The sequence below is a fragment of the Canis lupus genome, chromosome 17 (genome assembly GCF_048164855.1).
Source record: "Canis lupus baileyi chromosome 17, mCanLup2.hap1, whole genome shotgun sequence".
NCBI classification, from domain to species: Eukaryota; Metazoa; Chordata; class Mammalia; order Carnivora; family Canidae; genus Canis; species Canis lupus.
The window spans coordinates 53,851,976-53,879,137 of NC_132854.1; the positions used below are offsets into that span (position 1 = coordinate 53,851,976).

The window sequence follows — 27,162 nt, forward strand, 5'->3', positions numbered from 1 at the left end:
GCCATCCCCATGTTACAGACCAGGAAACTGAGGCATACTGCCATTTCGTCTGGCTTATTGGATTTGATGGTGGCTTCCTTAGAAGTCACAGAGGGACGGACTCCTTTCCATTCTTCAGAGCCAACCCAAATCCCACAGATCCAGGAAGTCATTCTTTTTTTTTTCCCCAAGATTTTGTTTATTTGACAGAGAGAGAGAGAGAGAGAGCGCGCACAAGCAGGGGGAGCAGCAGAGGGAGAGGGAGAAGCAGGCTCCCCGCTGAGCAGGGAGCCCGATAAGGGACTCGATCCCAGGGCCCCGGGGTCATGACCTGAGCTGAAGGCAGACACCAAGCTGACTGACCTCCCCAGGCGTCCCCCTGGGAAGCTATTCTTAATTATCCACCACAAAGAAACCATAATACCACCACCTTAAGGTTCCCCCATGCCTTCCTTAGCTCATTGCAACAGCAGGACACATTTTTGCGGTCGGCTTTGCCATCTGTTGTACGAACAGGACAATGAAGCTCAGAAGGGCTAGCCTGTCGCCAGCTGACACGGTTAGTGAGTCGCAGAGTCCAGATTTCAAACTACATCGGGTCTCAGCTGCCTCACCTTCCTGTATACTTATCACATCTGGTATGTCACCCGTGTGTCCCCTTATTCCTCAGCTCAGCTTTAAGTTCTTTGAGGGCAGACAGCAAGCCTTGGGCTTCTTGGTAACCACCCCCACTGCCGGCCCTTAGTGGCGCTCCACGTACACAGTAGGTTCTCAATAAATGTCAGACATTAAATATCTGTTCGGTAGGAACAGTAGTTATTAAGAGGGATTTTTTGGGGGGGGTCCTTTGGATGTCAGGCTTTCCTCAGTCTATAATTAAAACAAGAGTGAACACGAAGTGTGTAATTTCTCCTAGCTCTGGCTTAATCAGGCGCTCATTACCATGTCTGATTCTGTGTTACGTGAAAAGAACTGCTTAGTAAGCATTTTCTGTGATGAGGATAATCAAACACATACAGACACCAGAGAGAGTTTTTAAAAGACAAGAGCAAAACCACCCAATGGAGGGAGGGACAATGATCTGCGTGCCATAATCTTCCACCTAGGACTGAGGAACTTCCCAGGCAAAGAGAGCACTTGGCTGATTTGGGGCAACTGGGCATGTGAGGACTCCTGACAGAGGAAGTCTGGGTGCTCACTGGGGTCTTGTATCGAGAGGATGGAGCGCACCATGCTACGGTTCCAGGTCGGCACTAGAGAGGCAACACGTTCAAGGGCTTTTCTGAGACAAGGGGTTCGCTCTGAACCCTCTCCAGCATAGCAATCATCTCATACCATCGCCAATGACAAGCAGACCTAATAAATATGCACGTGATATACAACTTCTTGCCCTCTTTGGTCTCGTTCCATCTGCCCTCCCAACCTATCATTACTGGATAGCTTTGAAAATAGAAAGGGCTCAAAGAAATTCATTGAGATGAGAATTTTTCCAATAGACACGAGCTCGAGTACCTCGAAATTGACGTTTGGTAGTCTACGCCGACCGTGGCAGTGCCTGTCTACCATATTTTACTGCCAAACCATTCATAGTTATCGTAGCCACTGGGAGGCAGGGCTTCGGATTCCCTTGGAGTCCTACCTAAAGTGCCACATACCTGTGGGCATTCAACCAACATCAAGCAACAAGAGCAAGTATCAGGTTGGTGGTACCTACATTTGTGTCCTCGTGGCTGTGGCCGTTGGTCTCGACCAATTCCTTGGTGCCTTTTAACTGCAAATTTCAAGAAAAAAAAAACCCAAATGAGTAAGCAAAGCATATCTGTTACGTATATATCATCCTGTTAATTCAGATTCATCTTGAGGTTGCACTTTATAAAGCTTCCAAGAGAAAAAAACAGATGGAGCACATAATTCTAACGAGTCTTATTGAAACCGGTTTGAGACCAATATTTTATGAAACCTGATGGCTGGTAAAAAAAAATATAAATGGGTCTTGGTCATTATTTTTTAAATAATAAGATTAGAAAGCAGTTCCATAGGCATAAAATGTATAAAATTGGTTCTTAAGAATAATAAATGATTTCATTTCCTAGTTGTATTGCTATTAATTTCAACCCTGCAGTGTTTGCAAGTTGCCACCAGCTAAATGATGTTATACTAACGATTGCTTGTGAATGATGCATTTTCGGTTGTTTTAACACGCCGCAGTGCTACTTGTACATGTCCTCCTTGAGAACTTATTTGAATGACTGGCATTGTTTCTGGGGGTCTAAAAAAAAAAAAAGGAAAACGATTTTCTTCTTTTTGTAAAGGAAGAGTTGGAAAGACATTTCCTTGGTCACTGAGGCATTAGAAGAAAAGCTATTTCTCAAATGAGATTTTTAGCGGTGAACATTTGAAAACTCAACTCTCTTTACTCTCTTGCAGCAGGCTTAGGAGTGATCAGTTATCAGGAGGTTTCTGGGAACCTTTAATTGGCATTTTATCCTTGCCGGGCTCAAGGAAGGCGCTTGGAAGCAGAGAGCAGGGGCAAAGCGGGGAGCAGACCTCGTAGCTGCTTGCCAGTATTTCTTCCTGGCTTATGAATGCTTCAGAAGCAGCATCTTCATTATCATCTTTTTTTTTTTTTTTTTTTTGTGCTGTGCATAAAGTATTCAGTGGCAGGAAATAAATGCTTCAAGGTGGAAAGAAAGAAAATAAATGCACGTATGCTGACAAGGTGTCTGAGCAGGAGTATTGGGCCTGGTTATCAGGACGTGTTGGCAGGAAAGCTACTTTGTGGCTTGTTTCTGAGGCGGTGTCTGGTTCTCTGCGAGGAAGTCGGGGGCTCTCCAGGCCCAGAGGGGAGCTTCGCCCCAGGAGGGGTAACGTGAAGAAACTGAGGCTGGGGCAGCTGAGCTGTGGGGCCAGGGGCTCCTTGGCTCATTTCCACGTCACTGCCACTTATAGGAAAAAACAACTCTGCCCCCCGGTCTTCAGGGCTGCCCCCTGATGTTTCTGCACACAGCAAACACAGCGGGTCACCGGCACGAACAGAAAGCGGCCAGCGCAGCGCGGGCGACACCGGCCGTGATCGGAGGGCGCAGGGGCACCTAACGAAACCCGCCGTGCGCTCCTGGCTGAAGGTCAACTCTTCCTTCTTCTCCAAGGTGCTCCTCCTTTTTAGCTCTTCAACCCTCTCCGCCCCCTTAGGTCCCGCAGCCCGTGCTCCTGGGGACATAGAGCGGCCTCAGCAGGCGAGGCTTTGCTATTTTGCTGTGGGAGGAAGGGACCGTGTTGGGGGGGCCGGTGCCACTTTCCCGGGTTCACCCCCCCCCCAAGCACATTCCATTGCGCCACTCCACGTCGCCCTGGCTCTGGATGCTGCCCACCGGCTCCCCTCGTGCCCCCCCATCCACCGGGACTGATCCCCCCGTCTCCTCCTGCCCCAGGCTGCCGCTCCCTCCTCCCTCTGCCACCTGCAGGCTGGGCCCTCCCTGGCCTCTGCCCGTCCTCCCCCCGCCCCAGCAGAGGACCAGGTCTCATCTGATGACACCCGGGCTTGTGCACAAGCTCCAGATGTCAGATGCCGCCACCTTTGGGAAAGGGGTGAAATCAGGAGCCGGTGGGGCCTGAAGGGGCTGGGGAAGCCTCATCCTAGCAAACAGGGAAGGCTGGGAATCTTCTGGAGAGCCTGGGGAATAATCCTGTCTCCCCTGACGGGATGGAGCAGGGCCTACTGATGGTAAGGGTCTGTCCTCCTGACCTCATCTTCCTTTCTAGAATTCCCATAAAATGGCATCATTTTGAAAAGCAAAGTACCAGGTGTATCTTCTCCCGTGTGCATGTGTGTGTGTGTGTGTGTGTGTGTGTGTGTGTGTGCAGGATAGCAAGGCTCTAGGCGCGTGCAGTCACGTTCTCCTGGAGTGATGCTATCCGTCTAGGCCCTGTCTATGCAGGCGCCCAGAAAGCATTTACACCATGTAGTGACCCTACACCAGTCCCAAGAAAGCCTCCCCGGGGCAACGCTCCTGGAGGGATAGAGGTGCATTTTCAAATGTAGGTCCGGGTGTGGGTGCTTGGCTGCCAAGGAGATGGAATGAATGTGTCCCCTGTGTGCTCCCAACCGCAAGGATGACAGGGGCACCTGGCTCGGGGCTCTTGGGGAAACAGCCTGGTGCCGGCAACATGCAGCCACATGCACCCGGTCGCAGCGTGTCACTGGCCTCGCAGGAACGTACTGATTGATGTCTTTGAAAAGAGCCACCCCGTTAAAGTCGGCCCAGCAGACTTAAACATGAGGCCTTCCAAGTCATATTTTCTACTTCCTTAATGGTTTTAGTTAGTTGTTTTGGGTCTTCTCTCATGCTCCCCATTTTTTTTTCTTTTTTTTAAGTAGCAGAGATTGGGCTGTTTCACTGCTGCCGGTGTGTGCGCTTTTCACTCCCCAAGAACCCAGAACAGGAATGTCCTGCTGCTTCTTGCAAAACCCGGAATCTGTTTTTGGGACTGGGGTTTGGACTTTAAATCAAGATACAGGCATGGCCCAGGGGCACTGCAGGTTTGGGTCTGGACGGCCGCGATAAAGCGAGTCCATCTGGGCAGGTAAAAGTCACGTTCTCCCTGTGCTGTTGTCTGTCACACATGCGACAGCATGATGTCGAAAGAGACAACATGCAGAAAGGACTCGAGTCGTGTGGAGAGAGGAGAAACCCTCCCCTCCCCGGCCCAGCAAATCCAGGAGGCGGTGGCACTGGGCACAGGACAGAAGAGCAAAGCTTGGAGCTGTGTCCGATCAGGAGCAAACGTGGACCACCTCAGGCCTAGTCTTCTGGAAGTCTCGAGAAGGTAGAGGAGGAAAGCCACTGCAGTGATGTGGGGCCTCCTAGAGATGCTAGTCACGGCACAGTCTGAGTTAGAACGAGTTTCCCCCCCAAACCCTACAGATTCCAGCTCAGTCTGTATCACTGAAGCTGTACTGGGCCTATCATCCCTGGGCTCCTGCAGCATCTTCCTCCAAAGCCTCCGAAGTAGCCAACATCTTCCCTTTTCACTTGCCAGTAAGTCACTTAACGCTTTTTAGGGGCGAGGAACTGAGACCTTATTTTCCTGCTCCCAAGCCACGAAAATCTAAACACCACTCGTCAAGTGACTGAGCACACAGCTGCCTGTGGCCTCCCAACGTCGTGCTCGTAGAAATAGCACTTTTGAAGTTATTTCTACTGTACGAACAAGCCTTCTCGTAAGCCCCCGCGGGTGAAAAAATGTAAAACAAGCTAAATTTGATTACCCCTAAGGGTTGGGGTTACTGTATGTGATTTTTTTTGGGGGGGGTTGTTTCTCCCCCTCCCAATTACCATCCGTGACCCTGTTGGCAGCAGGGGCAGGCCGGTAATAGGAAAGCATTTCAAGAGCTCTCCTGTGTAGACACCAGGCTTAGGTTTCTCTCCACCGCCGAGCAATCCATCTTACCTGCTGTAAGACAATACTTTCAAATCCACTTATCAATGTCAGGCCACACTTCAGTATCAAAGAAAGCCAGGATGAAACGGTCAGATTTACAAACTTCATATAAAAGGTTTGTTGCTCAGTGTGGTCAGATAAGTGCCCTGATGCATGGGGAAGATTTTTTTTTTTTCCTTTGAACGTCCCCGTGGAGCAGCCGTTCTTACTCATATGCCTGCGTGAGTGGCCTGGGTGGGGGGGAGGTGGGGGGCCAAACGCATCACACTTCAGAGGAACCCAGCTGCTGCCTCGGAAATACATCTGCATCTCCAATACCTTAAAACCTCATCAAAATTCATTTGTCGTTTGGAATAAACTTTCATGTGTCGCTGGGGCAGGCTCGGGTGGGGGTTGGGAGTGAGCAGGGCCGACGAATCCCATGGAGCGGGGCTGCGGGAGATGTGAGAGGGAACGGGCTGGGCGCACGGCAGGCGGGCTGCAGGCGCGTGTGTGCGTGTGTGCGTGTCAGGGCTGGGGGTGCTGCCCAGGCCGGAGCTACTGCTTTCACTTACTTGTTCCTGGAGGACTTTGAGCAACGCCTGCGTGTGCGACTGCTCTTCCTTGGCTTGTTCCAGTTCTGACTTTTTGTTGTTTAACTCCTCCTGGATGGTCAGCAATTGCTGTCAACGGGAGAAAACGTAAGGTAAGTGGGATGGGAAGGCCAGGTGACTGCAGGATCTTAGAAAGATCCATTCAAACACATGAGAAGGTTCTCGCGTGTCTTAGCAGCTCCATCCGGACTTCAGCAGTGAACCTTTGCCTGCCCCCCCTGCCCCCGCGACCCCCAATCACTTAGCAGGTTCTGACCTGTTACTAGGCTGTTGGGACCCCACGGCACAAGAACAAGTTTGTGCTAGGTGTGTGTGTGTGTGTTTATTCATAAGAGACACACAGAGAGAGGCAGAGACACAGGCAGAGGGAGAAGCAGGCTCCCTGCAGGGAGCCCGATGCGGAACTCGATCCCAGGACTCCGGGGTCACGCCCTGAGCCAAAGGCCGATGCTCACCCTCTGAGCCACCCAGGTGCCCTGGTGGTAGGTACTTGTGAAGACGCCCCATCCTATCCCTTCAAACAAATGCATATTTGTAAAAAAATCTATATATGCAGAATAATGTCAACAGACAACATGTTTGGTAGCTAAAGAACTTAAACAAAAAAATAAAAGAAAAGACAAGCTCGATGTGATTAGTCAACCTGGCCAAGGCCGCATCGTTTTGCGTTAAGACGGGAAAGCCAGCCTTACGGTAGGAGTAGCTCTGCAAAGCTACTTCCCCAGGTGGCTCGGACCACAAAGGATCCTTTTACTCTCTCTGTTATGACGGTGATGTTTTATTAGATCAGCAGGACTGAAGTCCAAACTGCAATCAATATATCAGCCGAGAAAACTGCTGATATAAGCTGTCAAAACACTAAGCTATGGCCTGCACTGCTATTTTTAAGCAGGGCCACTGAAGGGATTTTTGTAAGCCTTGCCTTGAGCTTCCCGTGCCCTGGCCACTGCAGCTCAGGGTGAGGCTGACCCCGCCTGCCCGAGTCCCTGCGGCCCTGCTGGGTGTCAGCCACTCGAGAGCGCCACGCTGATGACACAGAACCTTTGCACGTTCCCGCCACAGAGCAGGTGGCTTGTGTCCCACGTCCAGGCCGCTTCTCTGGGGCCTGGGCAAGCTGGCCGCACAGCCGCCTGGCCAGGCCTCACTAGCAAGGCCCCAGCAAACGCTGGCGCCGGAGGGCCCATGCGTCAACCCACCAGCTGGGAGGATGAAGTTAAACCTTTAAAACCTAGTCTGGGAGTGACTCAGAGGTTCAGCGCCTGCCTTTAGCCCAGGGTGTGATCCTGGAGACCCGGGATCGAGTCCCGCATCAGGCTCCTTGCATGGGGCCCTGCTTCTCCCTCTGCCTCTGCCTGTGTGTGTGTGTGTGTGTGTGTGTGTGTGTGTGTCTCATGAATAAATAAATAAAATCTTAAACCCCCCCAAACCACCCCCCCAAAACTTAGGGGGGTATATTGTGGGGAGTACGCAGCACTCAGAAAAACACATTGCGCTTTCCCTGGGGCTTGCTGGTTCTGTTCCCTCCTCTGGCCCTGGATTTAGATTTAGGGACCTACTTTGGATCTCCCCCACCACACTCCTGGCATAAACAATGATTTCCTTGCCGTTTCCTAAAAACGCAGTGCCTGCACACGTGAGAATCACACGCAGGGGATACACGCCCCCCCCCCCCCGGCTCCCCTAGTGCTGTAAGCGCATCAGTGGATTGAGGTACAGAAACCAGGGAGCCAGTGCAGTACTTGGGCACCATGACAAGTTCCTAAAATGACTGCTTCCGAAGAGCAGGGAGTGCCTCTGCCCAGCCCCCCAGCAGCTCCCGGAGAGTGTCGGGGGGGTTCCTGATGCTGGGACTCCCATGGGATAGCATAGTGGGCAGGTTTCAGATCCAATCCGTAAACTGCCTTTAAAAATAAGCCAAATTGGGCAGCCCGGGGGGCTCAGTGGTTTAGTGCCGCCTGAAGTCTCCTGCGGGACTTGATCCCAGGACCCCAGGGTCACACCCTGAGCCGAAGGCAGACGCTCAACCACTGAGCCCCCCAGGCATCCCGGGATCACACTTTTCGTTATTTTAAATTTTATTTATTTATTTTTTAAAACTATCTTACTTAAGAATAGTTGACGCATAGGTAGGTTACTTTCAGGTGCATGACACCGTGACTTGACAACTGTATGCACTGTTCCGTGCCCAACATGGAAGTGTGGTCGCCATCTGCCACTAGGCAGTGTTATTATGACACGACTGGCTATGCTCCCTATGCCATACTTTTCATCTCTGTGGGCTCACACTTTTTAAAATAAAATGTCTTCTCTGTCATCCCCACTTCCTTCTCACACATAGGCAACCACTTTCACTGGTTTCTATCTTCTTTATTTGCATGTGTTTTTCTAAAATATATATTGTTGTTTGGGCAGTATGCATTTTTTATGTGATGCCGTCGTATTTGTTATTTATGCTTTTACTAAGCCTCTTTTTTTTTTTTTTTAAGATCCGTCCATGTTAATGTGTACGTATCTACCCTGTTGCTTCTGAGAGCTGCATAATATCCTCTGGAGTGCACCCACCCAGTTATCCCTAATTCACTCTCCCAGGGAGAGCCACTCAGATTACCTCTAGCTCTCACCCCATGCAAGGTTGCAGTGGATCATGCCGGTGTGCATTACCTTATGCACCTGCAGGAGGATTTCCCTGGCATGCATACACAGCAGTGGCACCACTGCTTCATAGGGTGTGCCTAGGATGTCAATTTGCCAAAGCTGCTCTACCGAATGGCTCTATAACCCACCCACAGCAGTGTGCAAGAGCCCCTGTGTCCCACAGTCACACTAACACTTAGTGTTACCCACTCAGCTTTCTAATATTTGTCAGAGAGTTCTAATATGTATCTAGTAATACACAGATTCTTCATTAAAAATTTTTTTGTACTTCTCTAACTCCTTGTGATTTTAAACATCGCATCATATGCCTGCTAGCTGCTGAGGTTTATTTACACTTCTAAAAAGACTACTCAAGGGTAGTGGTTCTTAAATATGGGAAACTTTAAAAAAATGATTTATTTATTTTAGAGAAAGAGAGTGTGTGTGTGAGCTGGGGGACGGGCAGGGGGAGAGAATCTTAAGCAGACCCCCGCTGAGCATGGAGCCCAACACGGGCTCGATCTCACCTCCCTGAGATCATGACCTGAGCTGAAACTAAGAGGCAGACATTTAACCAGCTGAGCTCGCCCCAAGTATGGGAAACTTTTCACAACAATCCTGATTCCTGGGTCCTCAAGAAGAGCAATGAACTCAGAATATCTAGGCAATGATACCTTAAGAGAAAACAGCAACAACCTTAAGAGATAATTCTAGTGTGCAACTGGGATGAAAACCACTCTTTCCTTTAACGCTCATTTAAACTCCATTCTACTACAGCGTGACTTCCATCCAGACTACCCTACTCACACTGTGTTCGCTGAAATCTCCGTTGCTTTTCTCCTGGCCGACCAGCATGCCAGGTTCTTTTCTTCTTGCTCCATGCCTTTTCCAGGTGATCCGTTCACACCCATGGCTTCAACTGCACATCTCATGTGCTTATACTTTAGAAGGCTGACTCTACAGCCTCTGCCTCACTCCTACTACTCATTAGATCCTTAACTTACAGTGTTTCAAACCCTATTATCACACCTCTCTTCCCCTGCCTGAGTCTGCTCCCCTGGAACCCAGAGTTAAAAGCCTGAAATCCACCCCAGCCCTTTCATCACCTTCATAATCTCCCTGCCCATTCCTCTGCCTTTTCTCCCATCCTCATGGTGATAGTTAAGGCAACCCTTTCCTCCCCTCTGGATCTGTTTGTTCCCCTGTCATTCGCCCTATGCTCCTCAGAGAGCTGGCCATCTAAAAATAAAAGTGCTCCCATACTTAAAAAAATATTATTGGTTTGGCATTTTTCACAGAACTCAAATAATAATACTAAAGTGTGAATGGAATCACAAAAGACCCCAAATAGCTACAGTTGTATTAGGAAAGAATAACAAAGCTGCAGGGACCAGGATTCCAGATTTCAAGATCTACTACAAAGCCATAGTAATCAAAACAGTATGGTACCAACCCAAAAATAGACACAGGGATCAATGGTATAGAACAGAGAGCCCAGAAATAAACCCATACATATATGGTCAGTTAATCTACAACAAAGGAGGCAAGAATACCCAATGGGGAAAAGACAATCTCTTTAGTGAATGGTGTTGGGAAAGCTGAACAGCCAGCCACATGCAAAGAATGAGACTGTATCACTTTCTTATACCATCCACAAATATAAACTCAAAATGATTTAAAGACCTTAATATTTAAAAAAAAATAAAGACCTTAATAGGAGACCTGAAACCATAAAACTCCTAAAAAAAAAAAGAAAAGAAAAAGGTAGTCAGTAATTTCTCTGTCATTGGCCATAGCAACATTTTTCTAGATAGGTCTCCTAAGGCAAGAGAAATAAAAGCAAACATAAACTACTGGGTCTATCCCAAAATAAAAATCTCTTGCACAGTGAAGGAAATCATCAACAAAACCAAAAAGCAACCTACTGAGTGGAAGAAGATATTTGCAAGTGATATGGCTGATAAGGGGTTTGTGTCCAAAATACAAAGAACTTACCTAATTCGACACCAAAAAATGTTGTATGGCTAAAACTAATGTGTGTTAACTATACTTTGATAATAATAATTTAAAGATTCTTTTGGTTCCTCAGCTTCTATTAGACAAAATCCAAACCACTGACCTCATCCTTCCCTAGTTGTGCCAGGTCCTTTCATGACTCTGTGACAAGCTCACTTCCCAGAATTCTGCTAGGCAGATTCCTATTCATTTTTAGGCTATTCATTTCAGATGAGCACCACCCATGTGATGACTGTATACAATAAAAAACAGCTGGATCCAATAGGGAGCCGATACTCCTCACCAGGGCACACGGTTAGGCAGGGGAGTCGGGGCTTGATTTGATTCCCATTTGCCCATTTGGCCTGGTGCCTTTGTCTAGGGCAGAACCTGCAAAACCATATGCAGTATCCTTGGGTTCTTCTGCAATAAAGACCTCCCTCAATCACCCAAGCAAAGTTAATTGTCCTAACGTCTTTGCTCCCAAAGCACGTAGTATACAATACTACCTGTCCTACATATCTCCCCAACTAGACTATATCCACCAGTGGTAGGGCCAGTAATTAGGGCGTGCCTAACACATAGGAGATGTTGAATGAATGAGTGAAGAAAGGAATGAATGCTTGCTCTGGTTTCCCCACTTCTATGGGATTAAGCCATGATCTAGTAGAAAAACAAAACAAAAAACTCCATACACAGGGACAAAAACCAAAACAACTACAATAACAAAAACTACCTGTGGGTCTGTCACTGGGTGATTCATTGTTGTAGAGATAGGGACACATAGGGACACATACGGACATATGGGGACACATTAGGATATATGGAGCTTTCAGAGAACAGCAGTTCCATGGAAGACATTTTCATTCATTACTCCGGCAGACCCATTATCCTTCTTAATCTAATGGGGACTATTTCTTAAAAGGCTAAGGCAATCCACTCAATGAATGTGTAATTCTGTAATTTCTTCTCCATGTTCCACCAAAAAAACAACAACAACAAAAAAAAAAAACAAAAAAAAAACAAAAAACAAAAAAACAAAAAACCAACAACAATAAAAAACAAAAAAACAAAAAACCAACAACAATAAAAAACAAAACAAAAAACCCAAACCACCACTAGAGGAAAAAGAAAATCAACACCCCCTAGACTGTCTTCTACATTCTTCCAGATTAATGTTTTCTTTTGTTTACAAAGCATAAACTCATGAATCTAATATTTATGTATGCAAAACAGTGGTGGTGAGTCAAAACTGCTGTTCTTCATTTGCCTCGATGTCCTGTAAAAACAATGAGGTAGTCTGAAGCTAGATAATTTAAGTCAGCCTTTCCGGTTCTTCTTCACTTGAAATGTATGAGACTGTATCATCTCTTCTCTAGTCTGAATGTTTAAATACGAAAATACCTCAATTACAGAAGTTCACAGGCAGCTAGAACTTAATCAGGAGAGTCTCTCGGTTGGATTGGCTGACTGCAGCATAATTTTAATTTAACATTGGAGAGTATGACATTAAACAGATGCACTATTACATTTTTTGGTGGTTACAATTGAGTGTGTTCCAATTAGACAATTATCCGTATGCCAATCAAGTGCGCACACTCTGGCAGACAATAGCAGGTAAATACGTGCCGTACCTGACGCATCTTGGTATTTCCAGGCCACCGATTTAATAGGATCGTTTGTAATGCTCTTTGGGGATGCAGACTTCAGTGTGTAATGGGTCTTTCTGTCTGACAAACCCAAAGAGCATTACAAATGTTACTTGGAGCCCCAGAATAAGTGAGGTCACATTTCCATTTTTACAGATGGGCGAACTATGTGCGTACAAAGGTTAAGTCACGAAGCCAAGGCCACACTGTCTGGGAGAGACCTACCACTTGCACATCTCAATTTTCCTGTCTTAAACCATGGTTCCTACCCTGACAGCCACACCGCACTATCAGTTTAAAATGGAAATCAAGACATGCCAAACTTGGAATCGTCCTAGCAACAACGTCTACCTAAGGCATTCACCTCCACTTAAAAGCTAGGCTGGTGGAGACATGCTTTTGTGTGTACTTCTGTGAACCCCATGGTGGACTTAACTTCGCTTTTCAAACTGCAGCCCCTTCCTTGTCCTTTTTCCTTAAATTTTGCTATCAAGGTGAAGTTTTGATATAGCTAGCAGGTTAGAAGGTTAGATTCCATAAAAGTCACAGACAATAGAGCAGATACTCTCTATATGAAGTGTACCAGCAACATCCCATTAGGAGCTGACACTCACAGAATTAGTGATAGCCCAGGGATCTCTGGCAGGATTGGTGAGCAGCTGGGCTGAGGTGAGGGTCAGCATCAAATTGGGAGGACCCGTAAATAGCGCACTGATTTTAGGACAGCACAAAACACTCCAATAATGGCTATGACCAGTAGAGTCTCCCTAGGTATTAGGAAAATACAGGCATAGGGGATTCCATTTTGAATCAGGATTTGTTCTATTTATTAGAAATGAGCCACTGAATATTCATGCATAAAAAATCTGGAAATACTGGAATCCATAGAGGGTCATCAATTTAAATTTAAATGTGTTTTTGCACTTTTGATTCAGTTTTAATAAATGTATATTCCATCTCCATCAATTTCCTGTAAATGAGATGCTCAGATCCTCCGCGGGGATATGCCTTTGGGGCCAGTAAAGTATCACCTAAGGAAATGAGGTCTGGGGACTTCCCAAGGCCGTGGCAGATGGGACTGTCTCTGCATCCACCAATCCCAGCGATTGTTTTACTACATAAGCTACATGGCAAAGCCTGCGAGCATCCCGCATCACCCTGTCTGTGCAGCTGGTCTCCAGTCTGATTTCTCTATTTTTTAAAAAGATTTTATTTATTTTTTTTTTGAAAGAGAGAGAGAGAGAACATGAATATGAGGGGGAGAAACAGACTCCCCACTGAGCAGGGAGTCCAACGTGGAATTTGATCCCAGGACCCTGGGATCAAGACCTGAGCCGAAGGCAGGTGCTTAACCAACTGACCCCAGGCGCCCTGATTTCTCTACTTTAGCCTGCGATCTGAACCCCACCCCGGGCCTGCTCTGCTAGATCCTTGTCTCCTTGTCCTGCCCTAAGGAGACAGGATGCATCCATCAACCCGTTCTCCCTTGGGGAGATCCTGCTACCTCAACACAGCCTACTGCTGCTTCTTCCCCCACACAGGTACCCTCCACACCCCTGCCCTCCCGATCCTGTTTTCATTCTCCCTGATTTCAGCCCCACTTAGGGAACGTCCTAGCCATTGGTCCAGCGGATGAAGTCGCCTGGGCCTGCTTTGCCTCTAGCCCTGTGAAGCCTGAGCCAACCCCCTGATGGCAAGGGAAAGTTCGAGACACAGGAAACCAAGTGCATATCATCATACCATTAGGAGCAAGGCTGTGCCTGAAGGCAAAGGTATCTAACAGCATTCCTGACAGAGGAGAGAAAGCTGGCTCAGGGGAAGGACAGTCATTTACCACCTGGTAGCAACAACGTTCACTTTTCTCCTTGGGAGGTGGGGGGCGGGGGAGGAAAAAAAGAAAAAGATGGAATTGAACTAGCCTGAATTTTCTTGTCACACAAGGTGGTAAGACTACTCAAAATCTCTTCTAGTTTAAAATGTCATCTGCTTCCACCTGGGGATGAAACTGCACTTCAATTGACGGCAAAGTAGGAGGGTGACCAAGCCCGTGGCCCCTTTTATCAACGGAGGCCCCCCTCTCCGCCTTGGCCGCCGTGACCCCTGGGGGAGAAGCGTCTCCAGGAGAGAGCTCCACGGTTCAGATGACTGATAACGGGAACACTGGATCATAGAAATGAAATTGTGCTCTGAGCCTAATATCCTATTACACCAGGCTATACATATTTAATTCCTTGGGTCTTTCCTCATAAATCAATTCCTTCAGGCCCTTAATCTCGTCAATATCTTTTCTGATATTGAATTTTAAATGCCATTCTCATTGCCAGGCAGAAAGGCAAGGGCTCGCTCGTGATGGGATCAGGCTTCATTTACAGCCAAGGGACGCCTGCAGTGTGGCCCTATTCCCTGACCCCACTGCCAGGATCCTAAGGTCGGCCAGAGCCAAACAGCCCAAGCCCAGGCCTCAGTGGGCTTACCGCCCTCTCCTCGCTCAAGACCATGAACCCTGGGGTCATGACCACCAGGGTCCTGGGAGCCTGAGGCAGTTCTGGGAGACTGGCGAGAAAGTGGGTGCTTCCAAGGGCCTAGGAGACTTGGAGACATGGGGCACCCAGCCACCCCCACGGGGCAGGGGGTTCCGGCAAGGGTTCCCTTCCCTGAATGTATGAGGAAGGCTCTGACAGGGCGCCTGTGTCTGAGCGGGATCTCCCAGGGCTGGGTGAAGGGAGGTCACAGGCTGTGGATTCTCTGGAGGAGAGGCAGTGCCTAACCCTGGGGAGTACGGGGGTTTCCAGGTTCCCAGGGGCTGGCCCCTAACAGTGGGGATCCCCCCTGCGGTTAGCGAGAGGGGAAAACCCACAAATCTGTGAGTCTTGCAAACTTTCCAAAGGGAAGAAGCAGTGATAAATAGAAGGCTTCAAGAGTCTTCTTGAAGGCCAGGAAACACAGAGGCCAGGAAACACAGGGAAGCTCGGAGATGCAGATTTGGGGGGCCCAAGTCAAGGGCCAAGCCCCGGGAGCTGTCTGCCCCAGCAGGGACTAAACAGGGGCATCTGTACAAAATTTAACAATAAAAAAACCGAACTAAAGTCCAGCCATTTATTATCACTATGTACCAGCAATTCTACACAAAATCAATGATAAAATACTCCTTTCCAGACAAAAATCCTTTGATCTAAAATTGCTGCTGCTAAGATTTAATATATACGTAATCTTCAAATTAGCACATTTTCATTACTCTCCCTTTCACAAACGTACTCCGTGTAGAAACTAATTTGGAAGATGTCCAGTTTCTGCTCCCACTGCCAACCGTCCCTGCCCTCCCCACGTCTCACCCACGGGGCTCGGCTACACGCCTTGGCTTTAGAATCACTGGAGCTCGCTTCAGGCACAGCGTCCCCAATCCCATTAGCAATACATGTATTCCTACATTTATACAGTAGATTTGAAATAAAGATAGCACAATTATTGCAAAGCCTCAGAGCTAGAACCTGAGCTACTTCAATTCATTCCACAGGATCCGTGAAAGAATCACCACGTTTAAGATTTAGACAACAGAACTTGGTGTGAACCATGAGTGGACTTATTTTTCGTAAGTGCAAACTTCAGATGTTAAGTATTACCGAATTACGGTAGTTTAAAAATTGAGACGCATTCTTTTTAAATGAATGGTTTGCTTTAAAACTAAAGGACGAATAAAGAAAATGTTGCATCAGTGGTACAATTAAGAGTTGCCTGAACTGTATCTTTTTCACTTGGTGGTATTAAAATTCACTTATTTACTGGACAGTTATGTACATACCGTGTACTGTAATCAAAGGATCAAAGTTCAGACTGTTAGCTGAATTAAAAAAAAAAACAAAAAAACAAAAAAAACAAACTACCGAATAGATGGTTGTGATTTTTTTTCTCCCCTTTCATCGTACCATTTAAGTTTTTGTTTCACAGGCATAATTATATATGAAAATCAATAGGAAACTGTCACTGTCTGCGTTTCTTTCCTGATTGTTACTCACTTTATTTCATGATTATTATGGAAAATAATTTTGTCCTTTAGAGAAGAGGATGTTTAAAAAAAGGATCCTTTCTGAGTTCAAATTACACGAGGCACCTCGCTGGCCAGCAGCCCAGTATCCGGGCAGGAGAAGGAGATCATGACCCTGGCCTGCTGGGCGGGGGAGGGGAGAACAGGTTTCATCAGACATGGTTTTTAGAGACCATTTCTTTCACTTGAATATCCTTCTAGGAGGGGACTTGTATTAAAAACAGATACGTTTTGGCATTTTATAATCCCATGGAGTTACTGGTCAAAATGCCCTATATCCTGAGATAAGGGAACATTATTATGAAAAAAATATATATATATAGACAAGCATTGGTGAAAAGGCAAAAAAGAAACCACTGGTCAGCATTTCAAAGGCTAGCATGGTTAGCTCCCTTGCTGTGTGACCTGCAGACCACATCTCCTTTCCTCTCACAACTGTCTCCTGAAGAATAATTTAACATTTGAAAAGCAATACGTCAATTAATTTCTTGACTACTGACTACAGGAAAAGCAGATGCAAACGTGGTTCGGAAGGCTCTAAAAAACCTATTCCCCTTTCTTCACATGATTTTTCTTTCATTTTTTTTTTATAAAGATTTTTTTAAATCTATTCACTTGAGAGAGAGCCAGCGAGAGCAGGAGCAGAGGGTGAGGGAGAAGCAGGCTCCCCACTGAGCGGGGAGCCTGACACAGGGCTGGATCCCAGGACCCCAGGATCATGACCTAAGCCCAAGGCAGACACTTAACCGACTGAGCCACCCAGGCGCCCCGATTTTCCTTTTTTAATAGTGTGATGTGCAGGGTCATTTCGGTTTTCTAGTTTTCACTTTCTTCACATGTTAAATAAAGATAACAATACTCACCAGTAGGATACCAGGAGACTAAAGAACGTCCATTAAGTGTGTGAGGCTCCTTGAATGGCAAGGGGTACCAAGTTAAATCAAAGTGCTGCTATTATCTTCTTTGCAAGAATGGAGAGACGAAGACCTAGCAAGGTCAAGTGACTTTTAACTTACCGAGTGGGCAGTCCTGGGGATTAGTATTCAGAGAGAAAGGGCTGTGATTCCATCCCACCCCAGCCAGGCTGGTTGCCCTCCTTCAGCCAATTTTCAAAACACAGGGCCAGCCAACTTGAATTAACACCATTCAAGCAATTCACGAGGGAAGGCGTCAAATGCTTTGCTGAAGTAGGAGTATATATCAGCGATAATTCTCTCCGTTGCCTTTGCTGGCAATTCCACTGCAAATGATAATCCAATTTGCTGGGACTTATTTATGCCTATCACTTTTTTTTGCAATTATATGAGATGGTCATCACCCTGGCCTCTGGGTACATGTACCGCTGTTAATGCAGAAATTTAAAATATTAACATGCTTCCCAGCCAGGTTGGCCCATTTACTTCAGACAAGAACTTGATTGAACAGCTGGGTCTTGCACTGTGCTCCAAAGGCCAATAGAGATTTGTTCTGTCTTTGCAGGGTTTATAACCCAGTCGTGATGAGAGCTTATAGCCAGAAAACCCTTTATGGGTGACTTTTGACCGAAGTTCCATGGCCATCTTTGGAGGTGGCTTATACAACGTGAACTGGGCCTCATTCAGTTTAGCTCCTGGAGAGCCAAACCATGCTCATTCTAGATTCATTAACGTCAGATGTTACCACCATCACTGACCTCCTTGATGGCAGTTTCAGGAAAGCAGCTTTTGACTTAATGGTTATGGGATAAGAACGTGTGTTGGGGTCTTAAGAGCTTTTATTCAAATCCTAAATGGTGAGGAAGTTGTAATGGTCTAACATGTCCTACAGAAAAATGAAGCAGGAGAGTATAGTCCTATCTCTGCATCAGCCATAGATGACCTAGGACGGGAAACTTTCTCTGCTGCGGGTCTAGAAGACCTCCGCCACCTACATTACTTACCCCCTGACTGACCACTGAACTTTAATGGAGCCAATTTATTCAATGATTACAATGTTCCTGTGTCTCCTCTGTTAACACAGGTTATTGTTTCTTTACAACCAGGAGACGAGGACATCTGGGGGCAGGATGAGCATGAAGGGTAGCACCCCCCACCCTCAAACTTATTAGCACCTTGGACCTTTAGGTGCCACTGGGATAAGCTCTGCAAACAAACAGGTACATTCACCTATCACAAAAAAGGCGTGAGGCAGAGGAAGTCTGCTCGCTTCCCCAAAGTCTCCAAGTTATTTTAATGCATTTAGCCTGGTCTGGAAGCCTATGTTACAGGAGTCTTGTAACTGGGACCTTTGGAGGCCTCCCGTTTGCCCTTGTTCCCTACTGCAGGGCTGAGCTCTAGGTAGACAGGTGCGGCCGGGGGCTGCAGAGAAGAGCAGCTTCCCCGAGGGGCTTTAACCACCACAGGTGGTCCCTGAAGGCAGCTCAGTCCTGGACCAGCTCAGGTTTTCTCTGTCTCTGAACTGCAGGCTGTATTTAAGGAAAAGGCAACAGAGGCAGCAGCAACAACAGAAAGCCTCAAGAAATCCTGTTACTGTGGAGGGGGGCACATATTCTCAATACCTGGAGCTGAATTCTATCTGATGAAATAAAATACAGCACCACCCATCTTGCATGGATCTCAGAAGTGCAGATAGAAAATTACCATTTTAAATCCATCCTCTCCGCTTTGGAAACATTAAATATAGGAAGCATTAAAGAGGCGAGTTGGATTACTCAGACCCTTTTACAATAAATGGTATCAGCACGGTCGGTCATGAATGATAACAGCAAGAAAGGCTCCCAAGGTATAAAAATTAACAGAAATTAGGGTTGTTGGCTTTACACTTAATATCATCAGTCTGCCCCACGAAGGGCTCCTCCAGCCTCAGCGATCCTCTCACTCAGGATTGATGACTGCACGCCCTTTAACGTTACACGTGGAAGTCAGTCTGCCCGTGTCCTTGCTACGAAAATTTCCATCACGGGTTTGCTGAAGCCAGCTCAAAGACCCCTCCTGACAGTGGTGGCACAGAACAGATCGTCATCCACGATAAATAGCTAGTTGAGTGTGTATCCTAGAAACAGGGGATAATACCAAGGTGAGTGTTAATGACTTTTAATTTTTTGGAAGGAAAGAAGAGGGAAATCACATCTCCAGGGTCTGCTGGTAGGCTCTGTGCCGTCATCACTTTTCTGCTTCCAGATCAAAATCTGACGATGGAAATCATGATGCAAAGGGAGTCGTACAAAGCAGTCACATTCTGGTCCAAGTAATTATATCAGGATTAAGAAAGATTGTACCAGGATTACTCTGGGAAGGTCAAACAAATAATCGCTTGTTTTGCCACTGAGTTCACTGTGGATAATCTTCAACCAGATAAGAGAGTTCTCTTTTAATCCGAGTTGTTCAATCTTCTTTTCTTTTCTCCTTTGGTTGCTTTAGTTTTAAGTCACAAATGGATATTCTCTAGCTATTAAACTGATCACTCTGTTAATGGGATATATTACATTAATAGACTTTTATAATATTGAACTAACCTTGCATTCTTGGGATAAATCCTATAGAGTGATAAAATACCAGATTAAGTTAGCTTTTTAAAAGCAATTTTAAATCTATGTTCTTAAGTGAGATTGACTTATAACCCTGCCCTCGTCTTTTTTTTTTTTTAATTGTCCTTGCCCTTTTTTGGTATCAAGCATTTTAGCCTTATAGAATTAGTTGGGACACATTTCCTTCTTTTCCATTCTCTGAATGAGTTTGTAAAAGATTGGCGTAATCCTCCTTGAATGTTTGGTAGAATTTGACCATAAAGCCATTTTGGGTCTGCTGCTCTGATGTTAAGATTTAATGATATTTAGGGATGCCTGGGTGGCTTGGTGGTTTAGCACCTGCCTTTGGCCCAGGGCGTGATCCTGGAGTCCCGGGATTGAGTCCCACCTCAGGCTCCCTGCGTGGAGCCTGCTTCTCCCACCGCCTGTGTCTGTGCCTCATTCTCTCTCTCTCTCTCTCTCTCTCTCTGTGTGTCTCTCATGAATAAATAAATAAAATCTTTAAAAAAGATTTAATGATATTTAAGATAATTTAAGATTAAGATATATTTAAAATTAATGATATTTTAAAAAATATTTATTTATTTTAGAGAGAGAACATGTGCAAGTGGTGGGGTGGGAGGAGACATAGGGAAAGAGAGAGAGAGAGAGAATCTCAAGCAGACTTCCCATTGGGTGTAGAGCCCAACATGGAGCTTGATCCCAGGATCCTGAGATCACAACCTGCATCAAAATCAAGAGTTGGAGGCTCAGCCGACCATACCACACAAGAGTTTCAAGATTGTATTGATTTTTAATTATATGGGTCAGGCTTTCAACTTCCTCCTGATTTAATTTTGATAAGACTTTTTTTTCCTATAGGAATTTACCCATGTCACTGAAGTTTAAGAATTTGTCAGAAAGCTATTTCTGATTTTCCCATATCTCTGTAATCTTTCACATGTGTAGTTATACCTCATTTTAATTTTTAATATTGTTTTTTCAGTCCTCTTTTTGCGATGGGTATTACCAAAGATTTTTCATTTTATTTGTCTTTTCAAATAAACAGCATTTAGTTTGTTGATCTTCTGTACTGCATGACTGTTTGCTGCTTTAGTCACTGCCATCCTTGTTTTTATCCTTCCTTCTTTGGGTTTATCATTTTTTATTTTTTTATTTATATTTTTACTCTATATATTTGGGTTTGTCATTTTTTAGAAAGAGTTGGATGCTTACTCCTGTTTATACTTTTCTGTTTTTCCTAAAACATGCATTTGAAAATGTTAATTTTCCCTCTAGGTTCTGTTTTAGCTGCATCCCACAAGTTTTGCTATGTTGTATTTTAATTCGCAATCACTTGTAAGTATTTTAAAATTACATTTCTGATTTCTTTGCACTTGGGGGCTTAGGTGTGTGCTTTTAAATTTCCAAATACACAGGATTTATTTTAGTGATCTTTAGTGATGTTGATTGCTTAACAGTTTTGTTGCAGTCAGAAAATATCGATAGCACTCCTCTGAAATTTGTTGAGATTTGCTTTAGGAGGTAGCATAAGATTAATTTTTGTAAATGTTCCAGATACTTTTGAAAAGGACAGTTTTCCATTTATGTCCTACCTGTCACGCTTCTAGGGGCCGAGTGGTATGGAAATGCTTCATAGACTGCAAACACTGGCAGCAACAGCAAGAGGGAGGGGACAGCAGAGCTGCTTAGAAAAATGTCCTTATTTCCTGACATATTTTAGGGCCTTTCACTAAAGAGTGGGGTGGGCATGTTCCCCACTGTCCTTTCAGTCTTGCTTTGTCACATAATGTCACTTTTGACATTAGGAAAAACCATCAGGGAGAAATTGTAGGCACTATAGTGCTTGGTTTTTGTAGGCTTCTTCCCTACAGTTCCTAATACCTGGTTGCTTAATAAGCATGGTACAAATAAAAATGTCATCTCCTAGGAACCATTAAGGCTGGTAGTGCTTTTGGGTGGTAGAAAGATGTTGTCTGCACAGAAAAATTTGTGACTGCACACACACACACACACACACACAGAGCATGAATGGGAACTCCACACTTATTGCTGGAGGTTGTGGCCATTCTCTGGGAGCCCAGAGCCCCACTGAGAGAGTCGGGGACTAGTCAGCTCCCTGGGATCTGCAGGGAGCACTCATGACCTCTAAAGACAGAAGGACTTGATCAATCCTTGTATTTCAACCAAGACTTCTCAGGAGGCCAGTTCTCTTCAGTCAGCGCGCTGAGATTATTACTTGTTTGGGGATGAGTAGGGAAGACGGCAGGGATTAAGAATCAGGGAAGCTGGCTGAGAGTTCCCTCCACACAGTAAGTTGTGTGCAGTGACTCAACAATTTGTTCTTATCTTCATTCCTTTATTCAGCTGGTTGTAGGATACCAGCTACGACCTTAGCCCTAAGACACTGGTCTTAGGTGCTAGCATTAGTTTCAGCTGTGATGTCAGAAGAAGAAAAAGAAATGAACACTCATTTAACCTTTTGGGGGAAGATAGCCCCTGTGCCTCAACTCATTTTTCAGGGGCCATGGGAGATAGACAGATACAAATGAATGTAAAAGGAAAAGGTTCTCCGAATGCAAGCCAGCAAGTAGGGGGAGGCAGAGTGAAGCCCGAGGACCAGGAACTGGGAGCCCTGGGCAGTGAGGTGACCCGGGGACAGGGGGGGCCCTTAGCTCAGTCACTTAACCTCTCCATTTGGGGAAGTAATGCTGGATTAGGGGCTCACCAGTGCTCTTCCTGGTTTTACTATGTTGTATTTTGTGGTTCTCTTGTTGTGACAATCGTGGTAACACTGAGCCCATATCCAAACCAGATTTTGTATATAAAACAGAAATCTCATATCATCTTATTCTATCTTGATTTTTTTTTTTTTTTTTACTGTGAGTGGACTCCGTAGCCAAAGCAAAGCAAAGGTTTCGCATGAGAAATGGCCAGCAAGTTGTGGACTTAAAGGCAAGCCAGTCAGTCACCAGTGGGGCTGAAAAGCTGACTAGAAAGACCAGCCTAGTCCCCTAAGAGCCGAGGCCGGGTTGGACCTGGGAGCGCCCATTCAATGACCTGGAGATTCTCTGAAATCAATCTGAGCTCCTATCATCAGATGTAGAGTAGCAGAACTATGTCATGCCTGCCCCCCTCCGTCTTTCCTTCTCCCCAAATGATAAATAAGAGGGTTACTGGGGGATCATGTTGTAAAGAGAAACTCAGCACCTCAGCTTTTTAAATGGACTTTACAGTTAGGTCATTACCAAAACCTTCCTGAAATAAGTTGTGAGTAGCACAATTTAAGAAATACACAGCACGGGGGGAAGACACATCAGCCCAGGAGAAGACAAGACAAGGTACAGAGTGAATCCGTGAAGGACGAAATTGCAGAGCAGCACTGCGTGTTTAGACGACTGAGAAGTGTATAATGCACTGGGCTCGGGAAAGGACTCACTGAAAATAAAATGTGAATCCTGGGGCAAAATACACACCTCTAACACGGTGCGTGAGACTCCCCCCCCCCCCCCCCACACACACACTTGCTAATGCAAGTCCTCCAACTGGAACACCTGAGTAATACCTGGTTTAAATGACTGAAGGTGGTGGTGGTGGTGGTGGTGGAGGACGTGAGATGGATGGAATGGGTATGCATGGTGGGGGGTGGGGCAGGTGGTACAGCAGCGTAAAATAAGAGAGCAAAAGGAAGAAGAAGCGGAAAAGTGATAATAAAGCTCTGAAAAGTCACTCTGCTCATCTTTCACATATAAGCACTACTTGTAACACCCCTTCCTTGGGAAACTACAACCCGAGTTCAAATTTACTCTCTCCTTTTCTATCTTCCCAGTACTGCCAGTGTGTATGTGTGTGTGTGTGTGTGTGTGTGTGCGTGGGGGTGGGGGCTGCACACAGAGAAAGCACCACACCGGGGGAGGTGACCACCACACTGAGGACTCTGCACCAAATTCAGAGCCCGAGGAGGCAGGGTCTTCCCAGTGATCAATGAATGAAGTGGGTGGTCTGTAAAGTGAGGGCCAGATTGGGCACTACCTTTGTTTACGTTTCCCTGGAGGACCATTCAGGGTGCTTTGTTAAACAGAGGAGAAAACATAGTCTTTAACTAACCATCTAACACCTCTCCTCCGAGCTGAATTCCCAATCCACACTTTGGTGACAATTCCTGGGAACTGTTAACCGGCTGAATGCCGCTCTTGCCCGGGAGCCCTGGCCGTGGGAGTGCGGCCTCAGGGAGGGAGGCTGAGGTTGACATATGCAAATGTTTCTGGGTGGTGATACTGGGAGCAGTTTCTGTCTCTTTTAGATGCTTCCTTTAGGTTTCCAAGTTTTCTGCACTGAGTGTATATTCTTTTGTGGGAAGGAAAATAAAACAAAAATTAAAATGACAAACCTAGACCCAGAAAAACTGCAACTCCCGCCCACGTCTGTCTCCCTGGCTCGGCATTATTCCCGCCTCAGATAAAGAGGATTTTTTTTTTCCCTCTTCTGACTCGTTCCTCTCTGTCCCTGTTGTGGTGTTGCCTGCACCACGGTTCTCCCCACTTTCCCTCCACGGCGCTCCTTTCTGCGGGGAAGGAGGGGGTTGGCTGGCCTTCCGCCCTGGTGTTGGGGGGCAGAGACCAGCTGTTGGGGGGAGCCCTGGGGCGCAGGCCCCTCCCAGCGCGGCCCAGTCGGGGAGAAGCCGCCGGATGGCAGCAGTCTGGCCGCGGGCGGGGCACCTGCTGCGTGCAGGTGGCAGTGCGCACCTGCTGGGATCCGGGGTTGGGGTGCCCCGGGCGTGGGGCTGCTGCTTTGCGTCTGGCAGACCACGGAGGGGAGGAGGAATCGAGGCCAGGCCGCAAGGATTCATCTTAGCGTCCGTCTGTGGCTGGAGGGACAGGCGACAGCAAGCGAGCCCTCAGGGTGAAGGGGCCAGGGCGTGTCTGCTGCAAAAGCCCATTTTGATTTACTGCATTTAAAGAAAAGTTCCATTTCGCTATAAATCGGGTACTCTTGGTGTGATCAGGCCTTGAAGTCAGGAGGCAATTTCCAGAGCAGGTGGTGGAAAAGGAGGGTCGTTCAAAGGTCACCCCGAGGCCTGCAGCTGACAGCAGCGGGGGGGGGGGGGGGGGGGGGGGGGGAAGCCGAGTCGCTTTATCCCCGGGAACAGGCTGTGGGTCTACTGGGGAGAGTCGGTTATTTCCCGTGGCAGGTGTTGGGAAAAGCAGGGAAAAGTAGAAGCCAAACGATTTTAATGGTCTGCAGGCCAATGTCATTATTTCTAGCCCTGGCTCCTACATTGATTCCTCTGCTAGCCTCATTATTTTTAGAAGGGATGATTACTAATGAGGATGCATTTGATGATCACATTAATTAATGGGAGAGCAGGGTAACTAATTACGAGATGACGCCTCCCATGGTTAAATTTTATTAGGGCTTCTTTTTTCCCTTCCCCGAAGCCAAGAGATTTATTTTCAAAGTTCAAATTTCATAAATAAAAGCCACAAGTCTGTTATTTTCCTTTTTGCTAGCTCTTAGGCTGCTGATGTAAAGACCTCTTCCATTAGGGCCTGGGACGATCAGAAAACAGGCAGTGGGCCCTTGCCAATAATCGTTCTAGCAAGCAACAAACAAACGCAGGAAGGGCAGAGCTGTGTGGTCTTCTGCTCTCCTGACCACTGCAGTTTGGGGGCACCCCTTCTAGAGTGCACTGTAGAAAGTTCTGGAGTAACAGACATGGTGCGGGGCCTATGGTCAGACAGACCGGGGTTCGCACCCTGCGTCAGCCAGGAACATGCTGTACCCTGGGCAAGTCACTTGACAGCTCTGGGTCTCAATTTCCTACCTGAGAAACGGAAACAAGCACACGCAGTTCAAGTGCTCCTGAACTGTTAGCTCTGGGTAAGGTGATGAGAACTGACTGTGGGGCTGGGCCCTTGGGGGGTGGGGGGTAGGGGTGTAGGAGCAATAGCTCGGGCCACCCCACTCTCAGGGAACTCATACTTCCACTTGTCTAGACTTGCTCTGCGAATCCCGGGTCTTCTCTTATGTTTCTTTTTTTAAAAGATTTTTATTTATTTATTCATGAGAACAGAGAGAGAGAGGCAGAGACACAGGCAGAGGGAGAGGCAGTCTCCATACAAGGAGCCTGATGTGGGACTCGATCCTGAATCTCCAGGATCACGCCCTGGGCTGAAGGTGGCGCTAACCCGCTGAGCCACCGGGGCTGCCCCAGATCTTCTCTTAAATCTCTACATGTCTCCCTACTTTTACGTGAAATGGGGCAGTCACACTTTGTAGGACAACTGTCCAAAATGCATTGACAAAATACACGATCTCATTTGATTGCAACGCCCCCACCCCCTCACCCCGAAGGAGGGTGGTGGCACCTGTTGTCCACATGAAGAACCTGAAGTTCAGATGGGGTGACTTTCACAAAGTTGTACAGAAAATAGGCTGGAGCCAACTTCTCCTTCTATTGGTTTGATGTTTTCATTTCCGTGTGCAGAAGCTTGGCACCCCTCTGCTGGCACTAAGGCAGCTAGCTAGCTTATCTCCTTCCTTCCTTATCTTATGGTCTCTCTCCGGTGAAAAGAGCAAAATACCCCGTGGCCCTTCCTTATTCGAAACTGCTAAAAAAAACCCCAAAGAAACAAAAAACAAAAAAACTCTAGGGAGGTGTCCCTTCCCTTATCTTCCCTTTCTGTTTTTGTATCTTGTCCTGGGTCGAATGGGAATGTGCTTTTAAAATTTCCCGACCCCCAAGTGGATGTCAGGTATGATCATTTCGAACAGGTAGGGCTTTGTGATGGAAAGTGCCAGACTGAGAATCAGAGAATCGGTTTCTATTTCTGGTTCCAAATGCACCTAACGACCTCCCAAGAGTCTCACACCGGAAGTGGGATGCACACCCTCTTCAGACGTGCCGGGGACTGTGATCTGCAAATGGGAGAAAATGCACGTGTTGCCAGCAGGGACTCTACATGTGACTCTTTAAGCACCTCATGGAAGGTGCCACTGAACTATAAATGAGGATTATCATCACTGTCTCATGGGCTATTACAATGCATCACCCCAAGACACCTGGCTAAAGAATGGGTAGAGAATGGAAGTAAACACTCTGGGGTACCGAATTTCTTTCTTTCTTTTTTTTTTTTAAGAGGAAGACACTAGCAAGACCCCAAATTCAATGATTGTGAACCTCAATGTCCAGTCCTCAAACCTTTAAAAGCCACATCATCTGAGAGATGTGTATGTTTTATACGCTTTTTGATTCTAGTAAAATGTCTAAGACTTTTAATATGAATGTGGGCAATGTCTTATGAGTTGTCTTCTACTCAGAAA

General features: G+C 46.5%; 1 protein-coding gene across 9 annotated transcripts in view; it reads right to left on the reverse strand.

Annotated features, from left to right (window-relative positions):
* ENOX1 (ecto-NOX disulfide-thiol exchanger 1) overlaps window positions 1-27,162 on the reverse strand; it is a 548,612-nt gene that overhangs the window by 56,228 nt on the left and 465,222 nt on the right. For all 9 annotated transcript variants that reach the window (XM_072782960.1, XM_072782966.1, XM_072782958.1 and 6 more), the window contains 2 exons: window positions 5,976-6,083; window positions 1,694-1,750 (listed from right to left, as the gene is read on the reverse strand). In XM_072782960.1, coding sequence (XP_072639061.1) covers window positions 1,694-1,750; window positions 5,976-6,083 — 165 coding nt within the window. The remainder of the gene's footprint in view (window positions 1-1,693; window positions 1,751-5,975; window positions 6,084-27,162) is intronic.